The sequence below is a fragment of the Elgaria multicarinata genome, chromosome 11 (assembly GCF_023053635.1).
Source record: "Elgaria multicarinata webbii isolate HBS135686 ecotype San Diego chromosome 11, rElgMul1.1.pri, whole genome shotgun sequence".
NCBI lineage: Eukaryota > Metazoa > Chordata > Lepidosauria > Squamata > Anguidae > Elgaria > Elgaria multicarinata.
Genome location: NC_086181.1, coordinates 33901847 through 33927053, shown reverse-complemented (window position 1 = coordinate 33927053; position 25207 = coordinate 33901847). Strand labels below are relative to the sequence as shown.

At 50.3% G+C, this 25207-nt stretch overlaps 2 protein-coding genes across 5 annotated transcripts; one reads left to right on the top strand and one right to left on the bottom strand.

Annotated features, from left to right (window-relative positions):
- Positions 1-2408: 2408 nt before the first annotated feature.
- On the bottom strand, positions 2409-17118 carry PRR14 (proline rich 14). 3 transcript variants are annotated; one of them, XM_063137559.1, is made up of 13 exons: positions 13628-13703; positions 11596-11795; positions 11237-11504; positions 10346-10476; positions 9990-10251; positions 9816-9865; positions 9310-9401; positions 7638-8002; positions 7273-7487; positions 5933-6047; positions 5677-5783; positions 4985-5056; positions 2409-3610 (listed from the first exon to the last, which is right to left on the bottom strand). In XM_063137559.1, exons 2-13 carry the CDS (start codon positions 11691-11693, stop codon positions 3349-3351), a joined length of 2037 nt encoding a protein of 678 aa, XP_062993629.1. In that variant the 5' UTR covers positions 11694-11795; positions 13628-13703; the 3' UTR covers positions 2409-3348. The 3 variants fall into 3 exon arrangements, with proteins under 3 accessions (XP_062993629.1, XP_062993628.1, XP_062993627.1); XM_063137558.1 differs by lacking the exon at positions 13628-13703 and adding an exon at positions 17015-17118 and having other exon boundaries at positions 7273-8002; XM_063137557.1 differs by having other exon boundaries at positions 7273-8002; positions 13628-13702.
- Positions 17119-18651: 1533 nt separating this feature from the next.
- On the top strand, positions 18652-20947 carry ZNF768 (zinc finger protein 768). 2 transcript variants are annotated; one of them, XM_063138352.1, is made up of 2 exons: positions 18652-18822; positions 19831-20947. In XM_063138352.1, exons 1-2 carry the CDS (start codon positions 18690-18692, stop codon positions 20826-20828), a joined length of 1131 nt encoding a protein of 376 aa, XP_062994422.1. In that variant the 5' UTR covers positions 18652-18689; the 3' UTR covers positions 20829-20947. The 2 variants fall into 2 exon arrangements, with proteins under 2 accessions (XP_062994422.1, XP_062994423.1); XM_063138353.1 differs by lacking the exon at positions 18652-18822 and adding an exon at positions 18864-18949.
- Positions 20948-25207: the final 4260 nt, after the last annotated feature.

Sequence of the window (25207 nt, the reverse complement as noted above, 5' to 3'; positions counted from 1 at the left end):
ACAGGACTCCTGTATCTTTAACAGTTGTATTGAAAAGGAAATTTCAGCAGGTGTCATTTGTATATATGGGGAACCTGGTGAAATTCCCTCTTCATCACAACAGTTAAAGCTGCAGGTGCCCTGCCCCCTTTTAAATCTGGTCACTCTAGTATAGCTCCTGCACCTTTAACTTATGATGAAGAGGGAATTTCACCAGGTTCTCCATATATACAAATGACATCTGCTGAAATTTTCTATGCAACTGTTAAAGATACAGGAGCCCTGTCCTCCTTTTCATATGGTCACCCTAGCTCTTCTAGCCCGTCCCTTCTTTCAACAGTGCTCACCTGCCTTGTACTCTTCCATTCTTTCAATAGTGCAATATTGGTTTTTAAACTTTGTTATCCATTTTAGTCTCTTGGAAGTGGATCATGTTATAATAAATCAAAGATGATAGATCCTACTGCATTTTTAATATTTGGTATAAAGTGATATTACCTTGTGCCTGTAGAAAATGAGACATGGGCAAAACAGTATCAACAGCTGGTGTTAAGTGTATGTAATTGTTTTGGACATCTTAAGTCCTCGTCAGGCAGAGCTGAGAGGAAGACAAATCTCAAATGCACAGTTGAGCAAGGTCAGCAACAACCACAGTAGTGAAACATCAAGGGCAAGCCAGACGTCACCATCCCAGACACGCACCTGATATGGCTTGAAGGACCCACAGTAGGCAACCAAGATTTTCTTAGGCAAATGTTGTCCACAAGCATCTTTCTTGAGTTCCTCTCCACAGTGGGGATTGGAAGGGAAAGCAGCTTTGAAGTGGAACCAGGTAAATACAATGCAATCACCTGACAGCTGTCATCTTGTTCTAAGATGGTGGCCCCCAAAAGCAACCAGTCACAGCAACCTGTGTGTCATCTGCATGCCTAGCAATATTTTGGAGATACTCATCAAAGCTATCCCAGCTTCTTTCCACCACCATGCAAGTGGGGTAGTGAAGAGTGGAACTCAGCTGTTTGTACCCCCATTTAGTTTAGAAATGTAGCATGGTAATAAAGAGAAGGACAACTTAAAGTCTAGAGGAAGAATTTGGGGTGTCTTCTTTAATCCACAACAATACTGAGAAAAGCTCCTCTGATGCAATTTTAAAGCTACAGAATCTGGCCTGGACAATGGGGAACGGTCTATAAATATTCTAAATAAAATAAATAAATAAATAAATAAATAAATAAATAAATAAAAGGCAATTTCTACTAAACAAATATATCAAGGGATTTGCTATACTGAATACGATATTTTGATTTCTCTCTCACACACACCCCAAAAATAATTAGCCTGCTCTAATGAGATGTCACTGGGTTGCAGTACCAACTACAAGAAAGAAGTCAGGCACGTTGTCTTTTCTTGTAATGAGAAGAAATGTTAATTTCATAGTTGTTGGACTCAAACTTGGGAGTGGTAGCAAAGCAGGTGCATTTTAATAAGACTCTGAGCAAATTTTAAACTAGGCATCAGGTGCAAGTTTGGAGAAATTGCATCACAGATTATATCAATCCAAAAATGGCATCATTAGTGTCCTCTCATCTTTGTAAACACTGTACTAGAACAATGTCTGGATTCAAACTACACAATAAGACACACTCAAGGATTGAGTTTGGGTTGTCATTGAACCAGGGTTTGTGGTTGAAACGCAGGTTGTTCCATTGTCCAAACCCAGCTGCAATAATAAACCATGGGTTCAGGCAACATAACCAATGGTTGAGCAGCCCACACTCAACCCTTGTGCGTGGGTTATCATGCTGTCTGAACCCAGTCACTGTGTTTGGTTTTTCTTGTCATAGCAGACAAGAAAGTAGATATGGTGCCTAGCAGCAATTTCTCTCCACCATAGCCAATACACATCTGCCACCATTCCTGACAGGAGGCAAATTGGCTGGAGCAATAACTTGAACTGGAAACTGCATGTAATCCCCAATTTGTTATTGGTTTTCATTCCAGAAGGGCAGGTCCTGAGGCAAAATTACTTGGCCCAGCCCTGGCTAGAGTTTCCCCAAGTCTAGCGTTAGAACCTGGTATGGTAGGGCAAATGGTATTGCCTTTCAGGACAACAGCGATCCCCTTTTTAAAAACAACTATTTTAAAATCATTCTTTAACTTGGCCTCTTGAAGAGAAGAGCCAAGTGACGGAGTTTCCGTCTTTATTATCCTGGAATGCCTCTGGGCTGCAGCGCACTGTATGCAGTCTCCGAAAAAGCTTCGGAGGCTGCACCAGCCACCTCCTGACTCAGTGCTTTACTGCTCCGCAGAGTGCTGCTCTGATCCCAGCCTACCAGCTTTACAGGGGGCAGGGACTTGGCAAAGCAGCGAGGCGCGAAGCTGCTGCAGCCGCTGCCGTCTTAATTTCCTGGAGGGTGCCCAGGCCCCGTGTACCGCATGCGGGGTCCACACAGGCACAGAGCGCGTTCAGTGAAAGAGCAACCAAAACTACACTTCTTCCCCCAAGCTGTGAAGTTTATTAGAAATATAGCTTAATACAAAAAATGTCAAACAAACCTCCCCCCGCCCCCAAGCATTCCTAACAGAACCCCAGAAAGTTGATCTAAACTTGGGACTCAATCCAGGGCAGAGACCCCCAAGGGATCGGTGCTGTAACAATTGGCAAGGACACAGACCCCTTTCCCAGCCTCTTGACACATCTTTCCTGCCTTCACATTTCAGCACAAGCCTGGCCCTGCTGCTGCTTTCCCAGAATCCCTCTGTTTGACCGTTCCAGCCAACAGGCTCGTGTGTTCTGCGTTCAGGTTTTGCTCTGGTGGCAATGGCAGCCTTAGGAGGACAGTAGTTAGCCCCCACTGCCGCTAGGCGTGTCCCTCACTGGGCTAAGTCTTTAGCAGGTGGCACGATGGCACGCTGGGCCTACACACGCAAACACCCCCACACACCGGCGAGGCACCACAGGTCTGATTGTGCGTAGGAAGCGGAGTACAGAGAACGGGCAACTTTGGGGCCCCGCATACATTCGTCCCCCTCGTGCTCCGGAGCCAAAGAGCTGAGCGAAAGGGGACTGACGTGTCGCCAAAAAAGGCACCATGGCGATCGGGCAGTTGGCCTTGAGTGACGCCCGACCCCCATTTTCGTAGCAGCTCGGAGAGAGTGGTGAAGGGTCGACGGATTACAAGGCCACAGTCACAGGGAACCAATTGGCAGCGGGGGGGGAGGAGAATAAAGGGAGACCTGGAGTGGTAATGGTGGCTTGGAGGGGGAAAAAGCACAGCTCTCGCTGGTTTCGAGGAAGGAAGAGGCACGTGGAGTGGGGGGAGGAGGAGCCCTGCCCTTTCCTCTGGAGAGACGGAGGCTCTGCTCTGCTCAGCCCTCCTCCTCTTCTTCCTGCTCAAATAGGGCATCCAGCTCAGCTAGCCGCTGCTGCAGCATCTCTTCCAGCTCTGGGGCCTGGGGCAGCCGACGACGCCCCCCGCCTGCCCGGCGGCCCCCTCGGGAACGGGCTTTGCGCTGCTTGCGGGGAAGGCCTCCCTCCCGGAACTCCACAGCCCGCTTGAGCTTGCGCTGGCTGGTGAAGACGAGGGCCCCGTTGCGCTCCAGCGGCACCTCAAAGATGGTCTCAAACGACCTGCAGGGGAGAGTGGGGAGGTGGTGGGACGCAAGTCAAGGGGGAGGGGCATCGCAGAGACTCCCCACCCCACAGCAAGGCTGGCCTGGCAGGAAGGCCAGGAAGGCAGGGACACCCCCACTCCCAGTGTTCTGCAGCTAGAACCCATGAAAAGCGCAAACGTCGTCATCGTCTGGGCGGAAAGCGCGCGGGGGGGGGGGGTGTCGGTTGAAGTTGGATTATCTGGGCAACATCGTGGGTGGCATGTGGTAAAACGTCAAGCAAGAAAGAGGTTTGGGAAGAGGCAGGAATAGAAAGCTCTGTAACAAGACAGCTCCCTGCCTGAAGCTCTCTTTAAATCCAGAGCCTGCAGCACTAACTGCTCCCATATTAAACTCATGCCTCATCAACCTTGAGAACTCGAGACATTTAAATGGGGGGGGGGAAACCAAGCCCTTCTCAAGAAGGCAGCTAAAATCTGAAGGGCCGCAACAGGCGGCCTACGTGGCATCCAGAGTACAGACAGAAGCAGGACGCCGACGACACCAAGGGCCCTAGAAAAGCCACGGCCAGGAGCACGTTGGCCACCATACAGCCGCCCATTTGAGTCAAATGACACATTGCTTTCGTAAGAGAGCCAGTGCGGTGTAGTGGCTAAAGTGTTGGGTTGGGAGTCGGGAGAACCAGGTTCTAGTCCCCACTCGGCCACGGAAATCCACTGGATGACTTTGGGCCAGTCGGACTCTCAGCCCAACCCACCTCACAGGGTTGTTGTTGTGAGGATAACATGGAGAGGAGGAGGAGGAGGAGGATTATGTACGCCTCCTCGGGTTCCTTATGGAGGAAAAAAGGCGGGATATAAAAATAAATAAACAAAATAATATGGGGCCGATGCTAAAGCTGCAGGTCGCTGACCGTTGACTCGTATTTCTTTTTCGACACCCCTGCTCCCAATCAGTCTCTGGCATGGACAGCTTCCCGGCCAGTACTTGCCAAGGCGCTAGAGCAGGAGTGGCCAACCTGAGGCCCTCTGGATGTTTCGCCCTACAGTCCCCATCAGCTCTAGTCAGCAAAGCCAATGGTGAAGGATCATGGGAGTTGTAGGCCCAAGCTCTTGAAGTTGCTCCATCCTGTGCTCCAGGCTCAGAGACAAAGCTGAGCTTGCGCTGCCAATTCTCTATGCCCTCCCCCCCGTGGCACAATAAAGCCCTTTTTGCAATAAATACAAATACATTCCGATTGCGCTTTGCACTTATTGCTCTGGGATGGGATCCGGGGCTCCCCGCCGGAAACAGCCCAGCAGAGCGAGAAAGGGAGCCTGCGTGCGTCCACGCATGGGCACATGCAGCGCCAATGCTGCCCACAGCCAGCGGCCCTCCAAATGGCCCTCCTCACCTCTTCTCCGTGGGCGTGCGGTAGTTCTTGTTGGTGTAGATCTCCTCCAGACTGAACTCCTTCTTGTTCAGCCTGAGAAAAAGAACAGAGCGGTCAGGCCGGTCACAGAGCTTTCCCGCGAATCTAGAGGCCTTCTCCTCGCAGTGGATTGGGGCAGCCCTGTTACCCTTCCCAACCGGATGGGATTATGGGAATTGTGATCCAACGCATCTGGGAGGCACTGGGTTGGGGAAGGCCGCTGTAGCTCACGTCGTTCCCACGGGGGCCAACGACTGGGCTCTTAGCGTGCGGTATATTTCTATCCGACCCTGGCCGCCTTGCCTATCGGGCCTTCCTGAGATCCCAGAACTCCAGGCTCCAGCACCTCCATTCCTCTAGCTCCATCCCCACCTGCCCCCAGCTCTCCAGAACGTTCATCTCTAACCTACCAGCTAGAGTGGACCCAGTCAGAGAGGCCCTGGATTGGTTTGAATGGGATCAAAACACAGACGATCCCTGAAATGGGTGGACAGTTCTGGTTCTTTGCCAGGAGATTCCATTCTGCACACAACACACACATGCACTCGTCTGCCCCGGGGGTCGTGGTTGTCGCCTTCCAGCCCCGCACCTCGCCTCCAAACACAGGAGAATCTGAATCTTAACTTTCTCAGTCACCCCGAAAACTGTCCCTCTCTGCTTGGGGACCCCCTCACCTGACAGGCCGAGGAAGCCCCATGGGAGTGAGATTGGCCTGTTGCCTGGCTGGTGTCTTCCGGATTCTTATGCAGGAGACCTTTCCCATGGTGTTCTCTTGGGATCCCTGCAGTTTTGAGGAAGAGGGCTGTGAAAGGGAGCGATGGCAAAACAAAAGCAAAATTCCTAGGTGTGCGGGGGGGAGGGGCATGATCCACAGCCACCCATTCCTCACAGCCCCTCCATGCACCAGACCTCCGTCAGGCAGCAACTGACCTTCATCTCAGTCTCGGAAAACATCATCTGCTCTGATGTGACCAGCTCAGAGTCAGCCACGTCCAGGCCAATCCTGGCCCCCTTCTGTCTGCCGTCTGGGGAGGGGGAGATGTCCCTATGAGGATGGGGCAGGGCAGGAGGGGAGACACATACAAGAAGAAGTGAGCCCTAGACCGTCCCTAGACAGGAAGCACTCACTTGTCGACTTAGGGAAGGGAGCAAAGGAGGTGAAATGTTAAATGAACGGATAACGCTGGGCCTCTGAACGTTGACGGTGCAAAGACTCATGGGGGTTATGAAATGGGGGGGGGCAGAGTGGAGAGGGGGAATGGAGCCCTCCTGCCCGGGAGTGGAAGAAGCGGCCCATCCCATAAGCCTCCAGCACTAGACAACGCACGGAAATGCAGGCATGCCTTACGCAGTCAGACCTCTGCTGCTTCCAGGCCATCTCGACTGGGGCTCAGGACAAAGCCTTTGCCAGCCCTGCTTGCTGCGGGGGGGGGGGGGCAACCGGTGCCCCTCTAGATGTGGTTGAGGGGCAATTCCTGCCAGTCTTAAGTCAGCACAGCCGACGGTGAGGGATGGAGAGAGACATGCAGCCCGGCAACCCCTTGAGGGCCGCAAGTTGCCAACTCTACAAGCTCTTGAGCGCTCCCCAACCTTGCGTCTCCAGATGATGTTGGGCAACAACTCCCATCACCCCTGGCCATCCTGGATAGGGATGATGGGGAGTTGTAGGCCACCAACATCTGGAGACCCAAGCTTGGGAAAACCTACGAGGGGACAGAACACGGGACCTTTCAAAGGCGAAGGAAGTGCCCCACTGCAACGACCATCGAGCAGGGGTGGGGGACGTCTTTCAGTCCGACAGCCGCGTGCCATTTCGGAGAAGCTCCCGGTGGTGGGCTGTGCCCCAAATACCAGCATTTTGTAGCTTAAAGCTCTCACTGCCGGTAACTAAGCCTTAGAAGAGACATTTCAGTCTTCTGGAACAGGGGAGGAGGAAACTGCCCAGAAGCCAGGAAACCATCAAATGATGGGTGGTCAGGGGAAGGGGGCGTGACTGCCAGAGGCCCAGATTTGGCCTGCGGGTCTGAAGTTCTGCACCCCTGGCACAGACTCGCCACATTTCCACTTTTTAACCAATCGAGGCCTTTTAAAAAAAGAAGAAAGATCGGGACTCTGAGGGGAGCACCTTCCCGGCGAAAGGACTGTCCGTGCCCTGTTGGGGTGGGCTGGCCTAAATGCACAGCTCTAAGAGCAACACCCAAGGAATAACACTGAGCTTCTGAGTGGGGCAAGGCAGGGAGGGAGGGAGGGAGGGAGAAGAGAGGCATTACCTGGAACACACCGGGTCAGACTCATGGCAGCAGGAAGGCACCGGGGAAGTGTAGGAGGAGCTGTCGTAGTGGGGCACATGTCCCAGGGGGCCGAGCAGGAGGCGGGAGGGGGGCGTGCTGAACGGGTACACTTCCTTGCGTAGGCAGGGCGGGGTGGGCCGGCCCAGCTCTCGGGACACTTCCAGGCTGCAGACGGTGTGCCGGCGCTGCCGCAGCTGCGAGAACGAAGGGAGGGCCGTGGGGGAGGCCTGCCAAGCGCGAGCCCCGGGGAAGTCCGGGCAGGAGTAGCTGCGTCCGAGGCGGGGCTGGGGAGCAGGGTCCCCTTCGTTCAGGCGCCACTGGCGGATGGGGGGCCGCCCGCTCACCACCACACTGCCTGGCTCCTCTTCCTCCTCCTCCGCTTCGTGAGGACAGCCTCTCTTCCGGGGACGGGGTTCCGAAATGGCGATTTTCACCTCGATGTTGACTCCTTGGCGCGGGGTTCCTGCCTGGGCGGCTGCCTGGTCCGCATTTCCCCGGGGACCCGGAGGCAGGGATGGTGTCGTCCCCTCGGCTGACGGAAGGGCAGGCTTGGACGGGCTGAGGAAGATGTCGGCAAAGGCTTCCAGTTTCGAGCGCATGGTCTGGAAGACAGGGGCCAGGCCCCACTGCCGAAAACGGGGAGGCGCTGATGGACGCAAGAGCGTGGAAACCGGAGGGGGCCAGGAGGAGCGCGCTTCGGAGGACGCACCTGGCGGGAGGGAGGAAAAAGGGGGCAGTGACGCAGGAGGGCCGAAGGAACGCAGGAGGACCACGCCTTTACAACAGCCTTCCGCAATCCCCCGTCTTCCAGGGTGTGTTGGGACTACCACCTCCATCATCCCCAGCCAGCCTGGCCTATCAATATCAGCCTTCCCCAACCTGGCACCCTTCTGCTGGGTTGTCCCAGCACGGTTGGAGCAGGCTAGCCAATAGCCAGGCCTGCTGGGGATGATGGGGGCTATGGTCCAACACGTTGAGAGCAGGTGGGGGAAAGCTGGCTTGGAACCTGATCGGTCCCCTGGCTGTTTGCATCTGGCTCAAACCTTCCTTCCTTCTTTGCCTGCACACAGTCGACGCAGGAACTCGTCACGCGTGCCCTGGCGCTCCTGACTTTCTGAGGCACGGCCTCCATTTTGGTCCCCCACCCTATCACCTTGTCCCTCGGACCTCCATTTTGTCTGCAAGGTTAGCTGGCGAAGGCAGATCAGGACGGAAAGAGCACAGTGGCGGATCCAGGGCAGGAAGGGAAGTCGACTTACCCCATCCCCACCGACACACTGACTGAAAACCCGCACTCAAGGTTGCGGGCCGCTTGTCGCTGAACCGTGAGTTGTCGCGTTGTCCGAACCCAGCCACGATAACGAACCATGGCTTGTTAATCCTGAACAACCCGCCATTCGCAACAACAAACTCTTCATGGTTGTTCGTGGTTAACAAACCGTGGGTTATCGCGTCTGGTTTCAGACAACGCAACAACCCACGTTTCAACAAGAACCGATGACGACCCACGTTCAACGTTGAATGTGGGTTATAACTGGATTCACACGTCCAGTGTGGGGAGGCTGGTCTAGGGTTATGGGTGTTTCTGGAGGGGGCTTGCTTAGCACCCAGCTGCCATCACTGAGGCATCATGCACAATGCTGGAATGTCTCGGCCCTTCTGGCGTGGACGGCAGGCACAAGGCAAGGGGGTGTCGGCTTGTTCTAAGGTGGAAGACCTAAATGTGGAAACCTCCCTCCCAGAAACCAAAAGCAACTTTGTTCAACGGTGTCGGCGAGCTGCCTTGACGACTGAAGCGGTGGAAGAGCAAGAGACAAATATTTTAAGTAAGTCCAACTACACAAGGGAAATGTGCTTGTAGGATTGAAGTTTGCAAAGAGTTTGGCAAATTCACTGGGACCAGCGGCGGCCCAGTAAAAACTTACCCACACCCTGACTTCTGCACACCTCCAAAATACCCCCTTGCCCTGAAACCCAGACGAAGAGGGAACAGTTCTCCATGCAGAGTTCACCCACCTGTTTGATGGCTGTGCTCACCCAGGACTGAAGGGGCCGGCTTTTCCGCATCCAGAGAAGGTGATTGGGGAGGTGACGTCAGCTGATCGCTCCTGAGTGAGAGCAGAAAGGCAGGGAACGTGAGGAGCAGCTTCCTCCGGTCCTTCAAAACCAGGGTGGTCTAGAGTAGAGTCGCCTTCCCAAGCGGGTGCTCTTCAGGTGTATTAGGCTACAGGCCTCATTGCACCCAGCCAATGGGGATGATGGGAGTGGTAGTCCCACAAGCGAGAGAGCGCCAGATTGCCCACCCTGGCTCTTGAAACACTCAAATCAACATTCCTGCTAAAGGGAAAGAAACTACCATCCCAAGGTCTCCTGGGGTGTAAAAGGACATAAGAGGTATCAGCAGAGCTAACCCTCGACGACGGTCAGTTTCCTTGCTGCATATTTGGCCCCATCACGAAGGCGGGGAGAATAGAGGGCAGCCAGGTCCAGGCCTTAGCTGGGTTGGAGCAGGGAGCACTAACCTGCAGGGGGGCGGGGAGGTCTCCAGCTGCTCCTTGCCAGCGCCGGCATCCTGCCAGCGAGAAAAGACGTCTGAACCAAAACGTGGACCGAGGCGTCACCCTCCACGTCCCACATCGTTGCCCTCCTCCCCCCTTTCTGAGGGCCGCCGCCCCCACCCCCCGGCCCAAACTCACCAGGGCTTGGCTCAAGGCACCGTCCTCCAAACCCACGGTCACGATCTGCAGGGGAGCCTGGTCCGGCGGGGAGGCCCGGGCCCCATTGGTCCCGTTGGCCAGGGGGACGCCCTTTTGCAGGCGCTGCCGCTTGGCTTGCAGGCGCTCCGACTCCCGGCACTGAGGGGGAGACGGCCTCCAGTCCCAAAGCTGCCGGCACGCATGAGTCAGCCGCTCCCGAGGCTCCTGGCAGGGTGGGCAGTTCCCCGTGGCAGGACACAACCTGTGCGAGAAGGAGCGAGAAGGAGCAGAAGCTTCATGCCAGGTGCTCCCCCTGCGGCCTTCCAGTCTCTCGAGTCTCACGGACCCTTGCTCACCTGCCGATGGCACTACTCCGGCCCGTCGCTGGCCTAGAACCAACGTCTCCACTCACAGCAGCCGGGCTGAGGGCAGTTTCGCGGAGAGAGGTGGTGGGTCTTTGGAGAGGTGGGCACCCTGGTGGATCCTCCTGGGCAAAGACAGTCGCATCCCCAAGTTTGAAATAGATTAGGAACAAGCGCCATCAAAGGCCCCCTTCCTCCTCCCTCCCTGAACCTGTTCACACAAGAACGTAGTCAGCGGGGGCTAATCCACCCTGCAGATAACTTAATAGGGGTGAACCGACTCCTTCCCCACCACGCAAGAGGAGCCCTGAATTCCAGGGGTAGGCAACATGGCGCCCTCAGGGATGTTATGGACCAAGGGGTCCATCATCCCGGACCATCGGCTGTGGTGGCTGAAGCAAGTTGTAGCCTGAAGCATCTGGAGGGCGCCAGGTTGCTTACCCCTGCTGGGTATCGTTCAGCACAATACTTTGGATTTGCTGGCGCAAAGCATCATGGGAGTTGCAGTGCATAGTGGGAAAACTAGGGAACTGGTGGCTGGACTCCTGCGTTGGTCCTTGACAAGAGCTACCTTTCCAAGGGGCAAGGGAATGTATTTCTATTTTTAAAATTATTATTTGAAGTATATTTACACTGCCCTTCAGTCATACTCCCCAGGAGGGTTACAAAAGGAACAACTAAATGGCAAATAAAAAAAGGTAAAGAAATTGAGCTCAATGTCACAATCCCAATGAAAATTACCTAACATAGGAAAAAATCCCAATTCAAAATTTCCCAGAAAACACGTCGTTAATCATGGCCCATTAGGAACCCCTATTATTATTATTATTATTATTATTATTATTATTATTCCCCCTTCTGCCCCTTCCTCCGCAGCATCCTCACAGGCACTTGGGTGATGGAAAAGTCCTCCAGGCCGACAGCCAGCGCCCTCCGCTGCTGCTTCTCCATGGGAGACGCCACACGCCATAGAGTCTCGCCTGCCTTGCCACAAACCCAGCCGTGCCTTTCCACCCTCGGGGGCGAGCCCTGCCGGAGCCGTTGCCTCTTGCTGGGCGACCGCCCTGCATCCGCGCATGGGAGCGGAGACGTCCTGCCTCTCTCGAGGGGCTTCTGCCGCAGGACGGGGGATCCCAGCTCCTCAGGGGCAGGCCTGAAAATGCGAAACGACAGGGAGCAAGAGATGAAGACTTGCAAGGCAACAGCACCTGAGTTTCCAAGGAGGAGACCTGCTCTTCTCTCACCTGTAGATGATTACTTTCCGTCGCCTGATCCGCCTCTCCAAGGTGGACACAGGCCGGGGGTCCCCCTCCAATGTTCCTTCAAGAAGGGGGCACTCCATGGCTGGCCTCGGAAGGCACCTCCCTAGGATCAAGGATTTGGAGGCCGCCCCGGGACAGTCCACCAGGTCCTCATTCTTCACCTCTTAACAATATCCTGTGGGCTGTTAACAATAACAGTTTAAAACTATAAAGACAAACCAAGAAAGCTCTAAAAATCAGCCAGAGTAAAAACCCATCCCAGGACAAAACTAAGAGAGCAATCCTATGGACCCTCGACGGCTAGGGGGCAGTGGGGAGAAGTGACTGGGCGTCAGTGTTCCTAGGAGCAGGGAGGGGAAGTGACTGGGCGTCAGCCATAGGACATTTCCTAAGGCAGCCCCAGCCTTTTTCCCTCCTGCTCTGAAGCACCACTGCTAGATGGGCAAAATCACCCATCTAGCAGAAATGCAAGGTGGCCAGACTGCAGAGGCAATGATCACCTAGACCTGTATACTTGGCAGCCTCCAAGTTCGAAGGCTGTCGGCTCTCTTCAAAGGACTGTGCCCTAAGAGCACAATCTTATGCATGTTTTGACAGGAAAAAAGTCCTACAGTTCCTAGCATTCCCCAGCCAGCCATGCATAGGATTGCGCCCTAAAGAAATCCGATACATGCATAGGATTGCACCTTAAAGAAATCAAACCGGCAACAGCAAAGCATTAACCCAACAGAGTTAAAACACGAAGGCACTGCTCCAACCTCAGAATGGGGAGTTGGGGATCCGATACCCTATCCCACTCCCTTGCAGCTGGCAGGGAAAGAAGCATGCTGGCTGCTCTCCAAGGTCAGAAAAGCAACCTCAGAGAGGGAGGAAAGGAGGTGTTTCAGTGGGCAGCGAGAAGACGAGACTGGAGAAGCCAGGATCTTTTCCACGGCCTCCGTAGATCCCCAGCTAGACAGGCAAAAAAAGCCCATCTAGCAAAAAAGGCCAGACAGGAGGACAGGGAGGCAAATATCACCTCCACTGCTCCTCCCATCCTGCATTGGATGATCGGAAGCCTCCAAATTCAGGGGCTTCCAAACATTGAGGGCACAATCAATAGGAAAATACTCAGGAAAATAAGAAGCTATTCACTTGGCGCTGAAGGGAAGGTACTAGGTGAGCCTTTCCGGAAGGGCATTCAGAGAAAATCAGAATTAAACCACAAATTGTTCACAAATTTAGCTGCACCCCATATGGCCTTCGCAATGTTTATCTGGAATCTTTAAAAAGCATTGATCTGGAATATGTACCACTGCCTGGTTGAGTTCTCATAAGCTATAACGTAGATGATCATCACATTTCTGTTCTTCAAGAGCAGGGGAAGTAGTTTACATTTACTGCCAAACTAAGAACAATTTACACACCTACTCAGAACACAACTAAGAACAATTTACACACCTACTCAGAAGCAAACCCCTCTGAGTTCCACAGGATTTACTCCAGCGTGAGTTACCTAGGACTGCAGCTGAAGCGTGTTACAGGCCACGTTCCCTTGTAAATGCCTCCTGTTATGTTTCAAAGACTTGCCAGCTCCAGCCTTTATTCCTCCAATGCGCAGAGAACAAGACACAAAGGCAAGTGGGGTGGGGGTAATTATGCCTCCCCCTCAGAGGAGGTAATTATGCATCATTAACAGACATACAAATAGCATGTTAGTGGCAATCAAAATCTGCCCTTCCTCCCCCAGGGACTCTCCAGGATAACCAGATGAGGAGTTCGGATGGAGACGGGGGGGGGGGGGGGGGGAAATGCCTGAGCACTAGCCTGGGAAGTGTATCTGTGGAAACCTCAGCACTGTGGGATGTGCAAAATTTGACAGGCTCTCACCAAATGCAAACAGGGTGGGGAAGCCATTTAAAGGACTAAATCAGAAGAAACAGGAAGCCCACAAAAGCATGTATGGAACGGAAAGCAAGTTGCAAAACAAACACCCAGCCCACAACTTTTCAAAGATCCCAGTAGAGATACACACCGTGGACAGGCCAACATTTTGGTGGATTTGCGCCTCTACGTGACAAAAGTTGCCCCAAATGGTCTCCTCTCCATTACCTTCCCTGTCAGACATTGATTAGGGGTTATTTTATTTATTTATTTATTACATTTTTATATCGCCTAATAGCCAAAGCTCTCTGGGCGGTTCACAAAAATTAAAACCATTAATAAAACAACCAACAGGTTAAAAGCACAAATACAAAAAATACAGTATAAAAAGCACAACCAAGATAAAACCACGCAGCAAAATTGATATAAGATTAAAATACAAAGTTAGAAAAGTAAAATTTAAATTTAAGTTAAAATTAAGTGTTAAAATACTGAGAGACTAAAAAGGTCTTCAGCTGGAAGTTACAGCTGGGGGAAAAAAACCATCCAGCAAGACCAAGGAAGGAGGAGGAGGCCAAATGAGGCGACATGTTCAAAATCAAGACGTCAAAAACCAGTAAGTAGTAGAGGTGTACAAGAGTATGGGCAGAAAGTAGGTGTCTTGCTAAAGGCAGTGGTAACATTGGGCAGTCTCTGCCCACACTTGCTCTATAGAGCAAGTGAACCATTTTGTGAGCCGTCTGAAGACAGCTGATGGATGGTATAGAAAAGTAATCTTTTAAAAATAAACAGCCTTCCCCAACATGGCATCCTTCAGATGTACTGGACTACAACTCCCATAATTCCAAGTCAACGGCCATGCTGACTGGGAATTATTGGAGTTGTAATCCAACACATCTGGGGTCACCACATTGGAGAAAGCAGCTCTACAGAGACTCAAACTAAACAACCTGAAAAGGGAAGAGCGATTCCCTTCGCATTAAAGACGCCTCGACCTCTCTCCCATCTCAATACCTCCCCACCCAATAGTCTTTAAAATCTCATTCTCCAGCTTTGAACTGTGTGTCCTCCTGTCCCCCCGCGTATTTTATTACGGGAGTATCTTCCATTGTGCCCTTGCTATGGAAGGAGAGGCCCTTCTACCTCTCCTGCCAATCTGTTGCTTGCAGTACCAGTGGAAAACGCATCATACCTATTACTCCTGCTCTTTGCCATCCCTACTTCAAACCAGCATCTGGTCTTTTGGAGGCAGCAGTGAGGGGGGCAGTAATCCTAAACCAGGAACCCAAGGATCTCTCCTAGAAATTGCTTTCAAATCCAGTTGTGTGCTGTGCAGAATAGTGGTAGGACACTACAAATGGAAAGGGCTTCAGAGCCGACTTTCTCAACCTGGGGCCCTCGAGACGTTTCGGCATTCCTGACCACTGGCCAATGCTGGCTGGAGCTTATGGGATTTGAAGTCCAAAATGCCTGGAGGGAAACTGGTTGGGGAAGGCTATTCTAGAGGAAAATGGAGGGGAAATTAGAGATGTGAAGGCCCAGAAAAAAAATGGAAAAATTCGGGAAAAACCTGGGGGGGGGTTCCTGTTTTTTCCCCGAAGCCTTTTTTTATTCCCCCCCCCAAAATTGAAAAAAAATGAAAAAAAATACAGAAAAAATGGATTATGAGATCTTTTATTTTAGCATGATGAATAAAATGTTTAAGACAAGGTGTTCAGATATCTACTTCTCCAAATGATTTCTAAAAATTACGTACAGTATCAGATTATTACAATTTCTGTGCACCACGGACAAGCAAGTTCTAGGTTGCAAACTGAGACTACAACTCTCAAATGAAAGAGCAAGATGCATTTCTGCCTCCAGGGGGCACCACTGCCACTGAAGCAGAGACTGAAACTGATAGTGATAGCTATAGGTCAGAAAATGAGTCTGATTAAATTTCATGCATATTCACTGGATCTTGGTGTGTCCCCCCCACGCTTCCCCCCCCCATCAGTTCTTTTTATGAGAATGGGTGCTTTATGTCTGCTTGATACTGTGGAGGACTAGCAGAGACCTAAATAATTTTCTTTGTTACTAATGTTGATGGTTTCCTCTGTTGTTTTTTAAATTATTTTTTGCCTGCTCCTCATAAACCGGCAAAACCAAAGAGGTTCTTTACAGTTCACGTGTTCCTAACAGTTCAGGAGCTTGTAGCTCCATTTGTCACCAAAAGAAGTAAAAATTAATTAAAAAATTAGATTCAATTTATAATAATTGTTTGAATACACTTTACTTTTAATATACCAAGCTTAATAATTTTATGCCAAACCAACTTGGACATAATTACATTTTAGGTTCCTAAAGTAACAAAGTGACTTTCAATCTGCAAAAAGTGCTAATATTGCATTATTTCAATTTTTCCAAAAATTTCCTTTCCCCCCCCCAACCCCCCCAAAAAGAAACCGGTTTCTTTCCTTGGTTTCAAAATTTCCAGAAATTTTACATTCTAGGAAAAATACAGCCCATCTAAGGCTGCCTTTCCATCTCTTTCTTTCTCTCCAGGGATTCTTCACAGACTACGGCAGGTTTCTGCTTCCTGGTACTTTCCAGATGTTTTAGACTACAACTCCTGTAATCCAAAAGATCCGGAGGGCACCAGATTGGGGAAGGCTGGCGTAAAGCACATCTAACCCTCCCCTTTCCCTTGGATGTCACCTCTTAACCTCAACCCCCAGGTCCACCCCAATAAAGTGTTCCCACTGATTTCCCCCACTGCTCCCTCTTTCGTGAGACACTGCCCCCCCTTCCGTATATCCGTAGTCCACAACATCTGGAGGGTAGCAGGTTGGGAGAAGGCTGCTCTGGGCCAAATCCTTGCTCCTCTCATGCTTGGAGAGGAGGGCAGAGGAGTGAACCGGCAGCCACAGCTGGGACCAGCGGTGCCAGGGAGCGCCCACAGTTGCGCCTTCGTGAGGGGTGGCACTTGAGGCAACGGCCCCGGCTTCCTCCTCAAACACCTTCTCCCACCCCACCACCGCCCCCCCAAAAAACCCTTCATCCTCATTCCAATTTTGTGGGCAACCTCCAGCCCCCCTTTCCAACCCCCCCCCCAAGCGCACCTCCACCTATGCAGGCGTCTTCTGCATCCCCCCCTCTAACCTACTGGCTCCGGCTCCACGAGTCCTCCCCACACACAAGCGTTTCTCCCCACTCCTTCCCCTTGGAGCCCCCCTCCCCAGCTCTCTCCCTCTCCATCACCCCCGGGCATCCTTCCCCGCAACAAGGCTCTGTCGCAAAACCCTTCTGCTTGGCCTCCAGCCCCACAATACGCCGGGCCCATCTTCCGCAGTGGGCCCCCACCTCCCCACCGGGTATCACCCCGCTCCAACCCCACCTCCCCCCCGGCCTCCCCCCCCACTTCCTCCGGCTTCTTTATCGCAAAGAAGTAAACAAACTCATACCAAGCAATAAACAAGCAAAAACAAACAAACACGATTTTTTAAAAACAAAACACCCCCTCCCGGTTCGTGACCGCCTGAGCCCCCCTCCAACTCACCAGCTCTCCCCCCTCCTCCTCCTCCTCCTCGTCGTCGTCGTCGGCTCCTTCTTCTGCTTCTTCCTCCTCCCACTGCCCTTCTCCTAACTACCCTCCTCGACACTACCCGATCCTCCTTGAGATCCAACTCATCCAATTGCAGTACGCCTTATTTTCGGCCGCAGCCAATACGCACGCGTCTTCTTTTCCGAGGTTGGGCGGCTAAAGTATCGCCATCATTGCTTAGGGCAAAAGCAATAATAATGGGGTAGATCATAGACTAGTTACGTTTCAAGAAAAGCGCTGCTGACCGCCTTGTTGGGTAAGCGTGTGAGGGCCTCTGAAGTTGATAGACCCGCCATCTTGGGCAAGGGCACAAAAAAAAAGAGTGAGAGAAATGAAAACCAGGTGGAAGGCGTAGGGGCGGTAGCCATTTTGGGTAAGGGCAGATACTAGGTGGCGCCGTTCAGGAGGCCGCCATTTGAGGGGAGGACTAGGGCCATTGAGCGAGAGGAAACAGATTGCCAACCGTAATTCCTTCCCATATTTGCTATTTTTGAAGGAGATGCAATTCTGTTGGAGTTAAAACCTAACTCCCAACAGAAATAAAAAACGACGTTTAAAAATTCTCCATGGGAAATAGGAGGTAGCAAGGTGGGGATAACCCCGTGTTGGGTTAATCCAGAATCTCCTAGGTTCACCTTCACTGATGTTGCGCTCCTATGCACACTTCCTAGTAATGAACCCATTTCATTCTGAACAGACACACATATTCAAACATAGATTCACTTTCTCCATCGCATTTTGTGAAGTTTGGTGAAATCCACTGAAAAATTACCATATTCCAACATCTTTGAAGAAATTTGTCCCCCTCAAAAGTCAACAAGTGTTTTAAGGTTTTCTTATTACTCAAATTTATATGCCGCTTCCCACAGAGGTATTGAAGCGGCGAACCTGGCAGCACCTTTAATTTATAAGATTGTGTAGTAGTAATAGTAGTAGTAGTAATAATAATAATAATAATAATAATAATATGATGATGATGATGATGATGATTTAGTGCTATGTGCTCAAGATCTTGTCAGTAATATTGAGTTTGTCTTTCCTACTGGAGGCCAGGCGAGTCATCTTTCATTCTTAGGGAGGAATTGGGTCAAACACGAGTTTCCCTCTGCTTTTTCCTCTCGGAAGGGCCTTGCCTGAATGAAGGGTGCCCCCAAACTTCTACTTTTCTTTCTTTTAGATCAGCCTTCTCCAACCTGGTGCCCCCCAGATGTGTCAGACTACAACTCCCAGCATCCCCCGGGACTTGTAGTCAAACACATCTGGAGGGCACCAGTTGGTAACGGCTGTTCTGGATACTTTTTAGAACTCTAAAGGAGCAATCCAAGGTGCGGGATCTGTTTTGGGAATAGGCTTCAGCACCTTGGATAGCTCCTTTAGAATTCTGGCTGGTTCCGACTGAAAACTTAGATTGCATTCACAGCCCCACCGAAATCGGAGCCACTGTTTCAAGCTCACCCCTTTGCCAGTGTGGGGGGACTACATTTCCCAGGATGCTGCGCAGCGCCAGACCTCCCTTTCCCGCCACTCCTTGCGTCGCGTCTGTTGGATGGGACCGTCGGTTGCAAGCGCCGGCTGCATCCCGACCCGCGCCTGCCTTGTGCCGCCCTCGCCCCCGCCTCCTGCCCGGGCGATGGCAGCAGGCGATCCCTCGGGTGCTCCTGCCGCCTGCCCCCCTCTGGGGATCGGAGGCCCGGCCGAGAGCTCGGTCTACCTCCTCCTGCCGCTGGCCGTCCCTGCTGGAAGGTCCCTGGTGCTGACACCGGGTGAGCGCGTGGGCACGGGGGGATCCTCGTAAACCAGGGCGGACTGAAGCCAGGGTTCTATCCCAGGATTTGTTTCCTCTGCCGGTTCCAAAGCCTGGAACCTGAGAGATCTGGGCACGCCTGATGGGTACGTGGGAGAGGGCCTTCGCAGTGGCTGCTCCGAGGCTCTGGAGCTCCCTTCCCAGGGAAGCTAGACTGGCTCCCTCCTCGTTACACTTTCGGAGGCAGGCAAAAACTTTCCCGCTCCCCGCCCCCCGGATCTGTGTTTTATTTTTAAAAAAGTGATTTGGTTTTTATGACTTTTTAAATGTTTTTAATATTACAGGGGGTTATTTCTATTTTAACTTTTGTAAATTTATATTTATATGTTCTAATTGTATATGTTTTAATCTTGTAAACCGCCTTGGGTCCCAGTATTGAAGAAAACGCGGGAAATCATCATCATCTCTTTTCATTTACTCCTTCTGGAAGAAAGAGTGAAATGGGTTTATGCAAAAGTGTGTGTGTGTGTGTGTGTGTGTGTGTGTGTAAAAGTGTAACAGCACATGTCTACACAGAAGTAAGCCTCCTTGAGGTCAACAGGGCTTACTCCCAGGCAAGTGTTGCAGAGGATTATAGCCTCATAAGAGATAGAAAGAAAGAACAATGTAGACATGCATCTCTGTGTCTGTGAATGCAACCTCACCATTTTAAACCAAGAGTTACTTCATTTCTTGCAGCAGATTTCATTCTGTCTTCCCAAGAATACAATGCCCATCACCCCCAACCAGCGTGGCCCATGATGGGTGCTGCAGTTCCCTGGGACAACTGTCCCATGACTCTCACACCGTCTGAGAGCCAGCCAAAGAACCTGCACACCAGAGAATCGTGGGGAAGGGGCGCAAAATTTCCAGAGTTGCAGCTTCCCCAGCCACTGCATAAGGGTGGGTGGTAGAAGGGAGGGGAAGAGACTGGGTTCTGCTTTGAAAACGAAGTCTGGTGATCCAACATCTTTTCTGTCTGCAACAGATGTAACAAATCCTGCCTGGGTTCTGTCTCTCTCATCTGAAAGCAAGAACAAAGCAGGAAGCCGGCAAGATGATGGTGTGGAACTGAACGGAACGTCCTCCAGTAACCCCGGCAAGACTGGAAATAAGGAGCTGCTGCCAGGCGGCTCTGTGAAAGACCAGCTGGCCTCCTCTAAAGGGGAGTTCAAGAACCCCGCAGAGTCACAGTGCGGTAAACCAAAATCCTACAAATGCTCTGAGTGCGGGAAAATTTACCGCCGGAGTACCGATCTCCTGAGGCACCAGCGGACCCACACTGGGGAGAGGCCCTATTTGTGTCTGGACTGTGGGAAGAGCTTCAGCCGGAGTTCAATCCTCCTGGAACACCAGAGAATCCACACCGGCGAGAAGCCGTACAAATGCAGCCATTGCGGGCAAGGGTTTAGCCAGAGCTCTAACCGTAACCAGCACGAGAGGACTCACGGCAAGGAGAAGACGGCACTCTGGGGGGCGAATCGGCAAAGGGCGGAGGATCGGCAGGGTGGGCCGAAAAGCCTGAGGAGAACCGAAGAGGGTTTGGGACCTGGAGGAGGCACCCGGCCTCCCGGCGAAAGCCCTCCCTGGAGGTCAAAGGTGGGGGCGAAGCGCCAGCGAAGCCGGCTGCTCGAGAAGCCCTACCGGTGCCCGGAATGTGGGAAGAGCTTTGCGCGCAGCACGGATTTCATCCGGCACCACATCACCCACACAGGAGAGAAGCCCTACACGTGCGGGAGCTGTGGCAAAAGTTTCACCCGCAGCTCCGTCCTCATTGAGCACCAGCGCATCCACACGGGCGAGAGGCCCTACAAGTGCCGGCTATGCGGGAAGGGCTTCAGCCAGAACTCCAACCGGAACCAGCACGAGACCATCCACCAGGCCAAGAAACCTTCCCGGCGCTTCCTGGGCAGTGGCGAAACGTTGAACTGGGGTGTGGGACTCACTCGGCAACAGAGAATCCACTTGGCAGTGGGGAAAGCCTGACATGAATCCAAAGGATGGAGATAGGGAAGGAAAAGAATTAATCCCCTGGGTATGAGAGAATCTAAATTGGGGAGGGATTTGGGCTGGGGATTTATTTTTAATGGAAGTGGGGGGGGGGAGGCTACCGACTGCTGTTATTTTAAAAATAAAAATATTCTTGCTGCACAAATCCTAAGCCAAATGCATCCGTGATAAATATTATTTTGGGCTGGGGAGGAATGAAAGCACTTGTTCCAGTTACATTTTCATTAAACACATACTGAACAAATGGTCATTTTCTCTTTAACTGGAGATTGGGGTGAGGCTGCAGGAAACGCTTTCTACATCATAGACAGTTCTGTGCAACGCAATCTAGGTATGCTTACTCGGAGGTAATCCTGTTCAATGGGGTTTATTCCCCAGGTCAGTGTGCATAGGATTGCGGCTTGTTAGAAAACAGTTCTTATTTTTATTTTGGGTGCAATCCTATGCATGTTTAGATAGAAAAAAAGTCCTATAACTCCCAGGCTGGCTGGGGCATGTTGGGAGTTGTAGGCTTTTTAAAAAAAATGTCTAAACATGGATAGGATTGTGTCTTTAGCTGCTTTTATGAAAAGCAAGGAAATTCCCCCCACAAGATAGTCTTTTTCTCTCCTCCCTGTGGGGTTATAATTGCTTAATGTGTGTGTTCTTACATAACTACATCCTTAAAAAATATGAAGAGTGTGTGCAGCCTGACCATGTTCTGTGCAGTCTGCCTCAAAAAATTGTGCAAGGAAGAGTTTTTCTGCACTCAGCTCTGAGACACGGTTTGTCTTCCTGTTTTGTTTTGTCATTGGAGTGGTACAAAGTTTTGCTTCATTAGACTTAACAGAAGTCTTTCATTTTGCCTCTTCTTGGCCTTTGTTTCCCCCCTCTCCTCCCACAACTATTTCAAACTTTTTTTTTAAAAAAAAATTTCCTTTTCCATACAATGAATTTTCCCTGTTGTATCTGGGCACCATTATACCATTGATGCCTTGCTATTTTTATCTTCAAATTTCTGTTAGCAAAACCTAACCCGATTATTCCACCATCGGCGAAATATAGTTGCCTTTGAGCATGTGCAGAGTAAATTTTCTTGCTGCTGAGTAACCATAGCCCCATTCTACATATATTTTGGATGAAGGGGCAGAGGTTTCAGGCCAGAAGATCTGACTTAAATGCAGGCCTGAGCCCCCACTTTGCCTCAATTGATTACTACATATTTGTGAACGATAACAGTGCTAAGACACACTTTGATCTTTTATCAAACCAAGGGGTTGAAGAACACCATAGAAGGTAGTCTTACTTTCCCCTCCTATTTCCTGTCCCCTTTTTAACTTAGGCGGGATCTACAGTACTGCTTTAAAATGGTTTATAACGGTAGTGACAACTGTTGGGGCCCAGGACACAGTCCATATACAGTTTTCAAAATGTTTTCAAAGTGTCATCTCTGGCCCTAGATTATTTATTAGCTTCACTCAGGTTGCAATCCTATGCATGTTTAGATAGAAAAAAAGGCCCACATCTCCCAGCATGCCTCAGCCAGAATTGTAGGTCTTTTTTCTGTCTAAACATGCATGGCAGCGATCCTATACTCGCTCACCTGGAAGTAATTCTCATTGAACTCAATGGAATTTATTTCTGAGTAGACATGTGTATGATTGCATTCTTAATTCAATATTTGGCCATGAACAATGCTAGATCAACACCTAACAAAATGCGTCACATAATTTTCACCTTGAATACTTCTAAATTAACCTGATCAAATGATACCTGCCTGCATTTCTGCTTCCATCTGACCTCAACCTTGGCTATGGGAAACGAAATATAAGAAATTATTATTATTTATTGCATTTTTATACTGCCCAACAGCTGAAGCTCCCTGGGCGGTTCACGAAAACTAAAACCATTCAAAGTATATTTTATTTATTTATTTATTTATTTATTACATTTTTATACCGCCCAATAGCCAAAGCTCTCTGGGCGGTTCACAAAAATTAAAACCATCAACAACCAACAAGTTAAAAACACAAATACAAAATACAATATAAAAAGCACAACCAGGATAAAACCACGCAGCAAAATTGATATAAGGTTAAAATACAGAGTTAAAACAGTATAATTTAAATTTAAGTTAAAATTAAGTGTTAAAATACTGAGTGAATAAAAAGGTCTTCAGCTGGCGACAAAAGGAGTACAGTGTAGGCGCCAGGCGGACGTCTCTGGGGAGCTCATTCCACAACCGGGGTGCCACAGCGGAGAAAGCCCTCCTCCTAGTAGCCACCTGCCTCACTTCCTTTGGCAGGGGCTCATGGAGAAGGGCCCCTGTAGATGATCTTAAGGTCCGGGTAGGTACATATGGGAGGAGGCGTTCCTTCAAATAACCTGGCCCCAAACCGTTTAGGGCTTTAAATGTCAATACCAGCACTTTGAATCGGGCCCGGACCTGGACTGGCAGCCAATGAAGTTGTAAAAGGACTGGCGTAATGTGATCTCGCCAGCCAGTCCCTGTTAGTAAATGGACTGCCCTGTTTTGTACAAGCTGAAGCTTCCGAACCGTTTTCAAAGGCAGCCCCACGTATAACGCATTGCAGTAATCCAAACGAGAGGTTATCAAAGCATGGATAACTGTAGCTAGGCTATCTCTGTCCAGATAAGGGCGCAGTTGGTATATCGGCCTAAGCTGATAAAAGGTGCTCTTTGCCACTGAGTTCACCTGTGCCTCAAGTGACAGTTCTGGATCGAAGAGCAAACAGTATAAAAATATGATATAAAATACACATTAAAAACTGATTGAAAACATACCATAAATTTGCAGCAGCCAGGGTGTTTGACTAGGACTGGAGAGACCCAGGTTCAAATCCTCATTCAAGCATGACGCTCACTGGGTTGCCTTGGACTTCCTCTCTCAGCCTAACCTACCTGACAGTGTTGTTGTGAGATAACATGGGTGAGTGGGGAGAAGTGTGTGTGCCAGTTTGAGCTCCTTGGAGAAGGGGCCTATGGCCATACCACCCTGAACACACCTGATCCTTGGAGAAGGATGGAATAAAAAGGTGGATAAAAGACCCCATCTCCCAAATGGATGGTCCAGCCATTCCTGCATCCTCTCTCTTGAGAGTTCTAGATTCTGTAGGACAGGTTGAGGTTGCCATCTTCTTCTTCTTCTTCTTCTTCTTCTTCTTCTTATTATTATTATTATTATTATTATTATTATTATTATTATTATTATTTATATAGCACCATCAATGTACATGGTGCTGTACAGACCCTGCCGCATAGGCTTACATTCTAATAAAATCATAATAAAACAATAAGGAGGGGAAGAGAATGCACCAAACAGGCAGTATAAAAGTCAGAGCATCTCCTTTCCTGGTAATTCCCCCTGAGTCTTTTAAGACCAAGAGCTTCAGCTATTGGGCGGTATAAAAACGTAATAAATAAAATGAATAAGAATAAATTCAAGAGGTACAGTTTTACCCATCACTCCAACTCTATGATGGGGGAAAAATGTACACTATTTCTCCCATTCATCCAGCTCTTAAAGACATAGGAGCCTCTGAAAGAAAAGGAGGACAACACCAGTAAAGTTGCTCTCTCCTACCCTTTCTCCCTCCTCTAAATGATGCTGGAAATCATGGACATAGACAACAAAAAGTAAACAAATACCCCCACTTCCTTCCCACTTCTCTTAAGGGATAAAGCATTTAACCTTCCCCAGCCTGGTGCCCTCCAGATGTACTGAACTACAACCCCCATCATTCCCATGATGGCTGGGGTTGATTGGAGTTATAGTCCAACAGATCTGGAAAGCTCAGGGTGAACAGGAAGCATGCCCCATCTGTATCGAGAGTATTTTAATGTGGAATGATTTGACATAAGTGACCCATCAGGTTTAACGGCTTATCCATAATATCTCCAATAGGTGAGAACGAGATAAGCATCTCTGTTGCCCAAAGAAAAGGTTACTGGTGGAAGAGAAACATTTGTCAAAAGCGGTGGAAAAGGCCACAAGCCTTCAATCAATGTGATCTTTGAGTAACCAGAAAACCTTCTTCCATTTCATTTGGAGCTCAAGGGTGTGTTTGGAGCCCAATGCTGGCTGGGAGTTGTGGGTCAACATACCTGTAGGGTTTTTTTAAGGGACAGGCAAACCTCCCCCGAAGTACATCTGCCAGGAAGATGGTTGGAGTTCCTCAGGGCTGAATAAACACAACCCGTACATGGCCAGAGGTATATTTCTCTCTGAAAAAACCCACCCCTCACAGTTAAGACCTGTGTCACAAGTTAGGTTTTGAGCAGGGCAAGAGCTCATCTCATAGTTTTTAAATGCTGCATTGGCAGGACCCAAAACAGGGCCACAGGTGGGATACCCA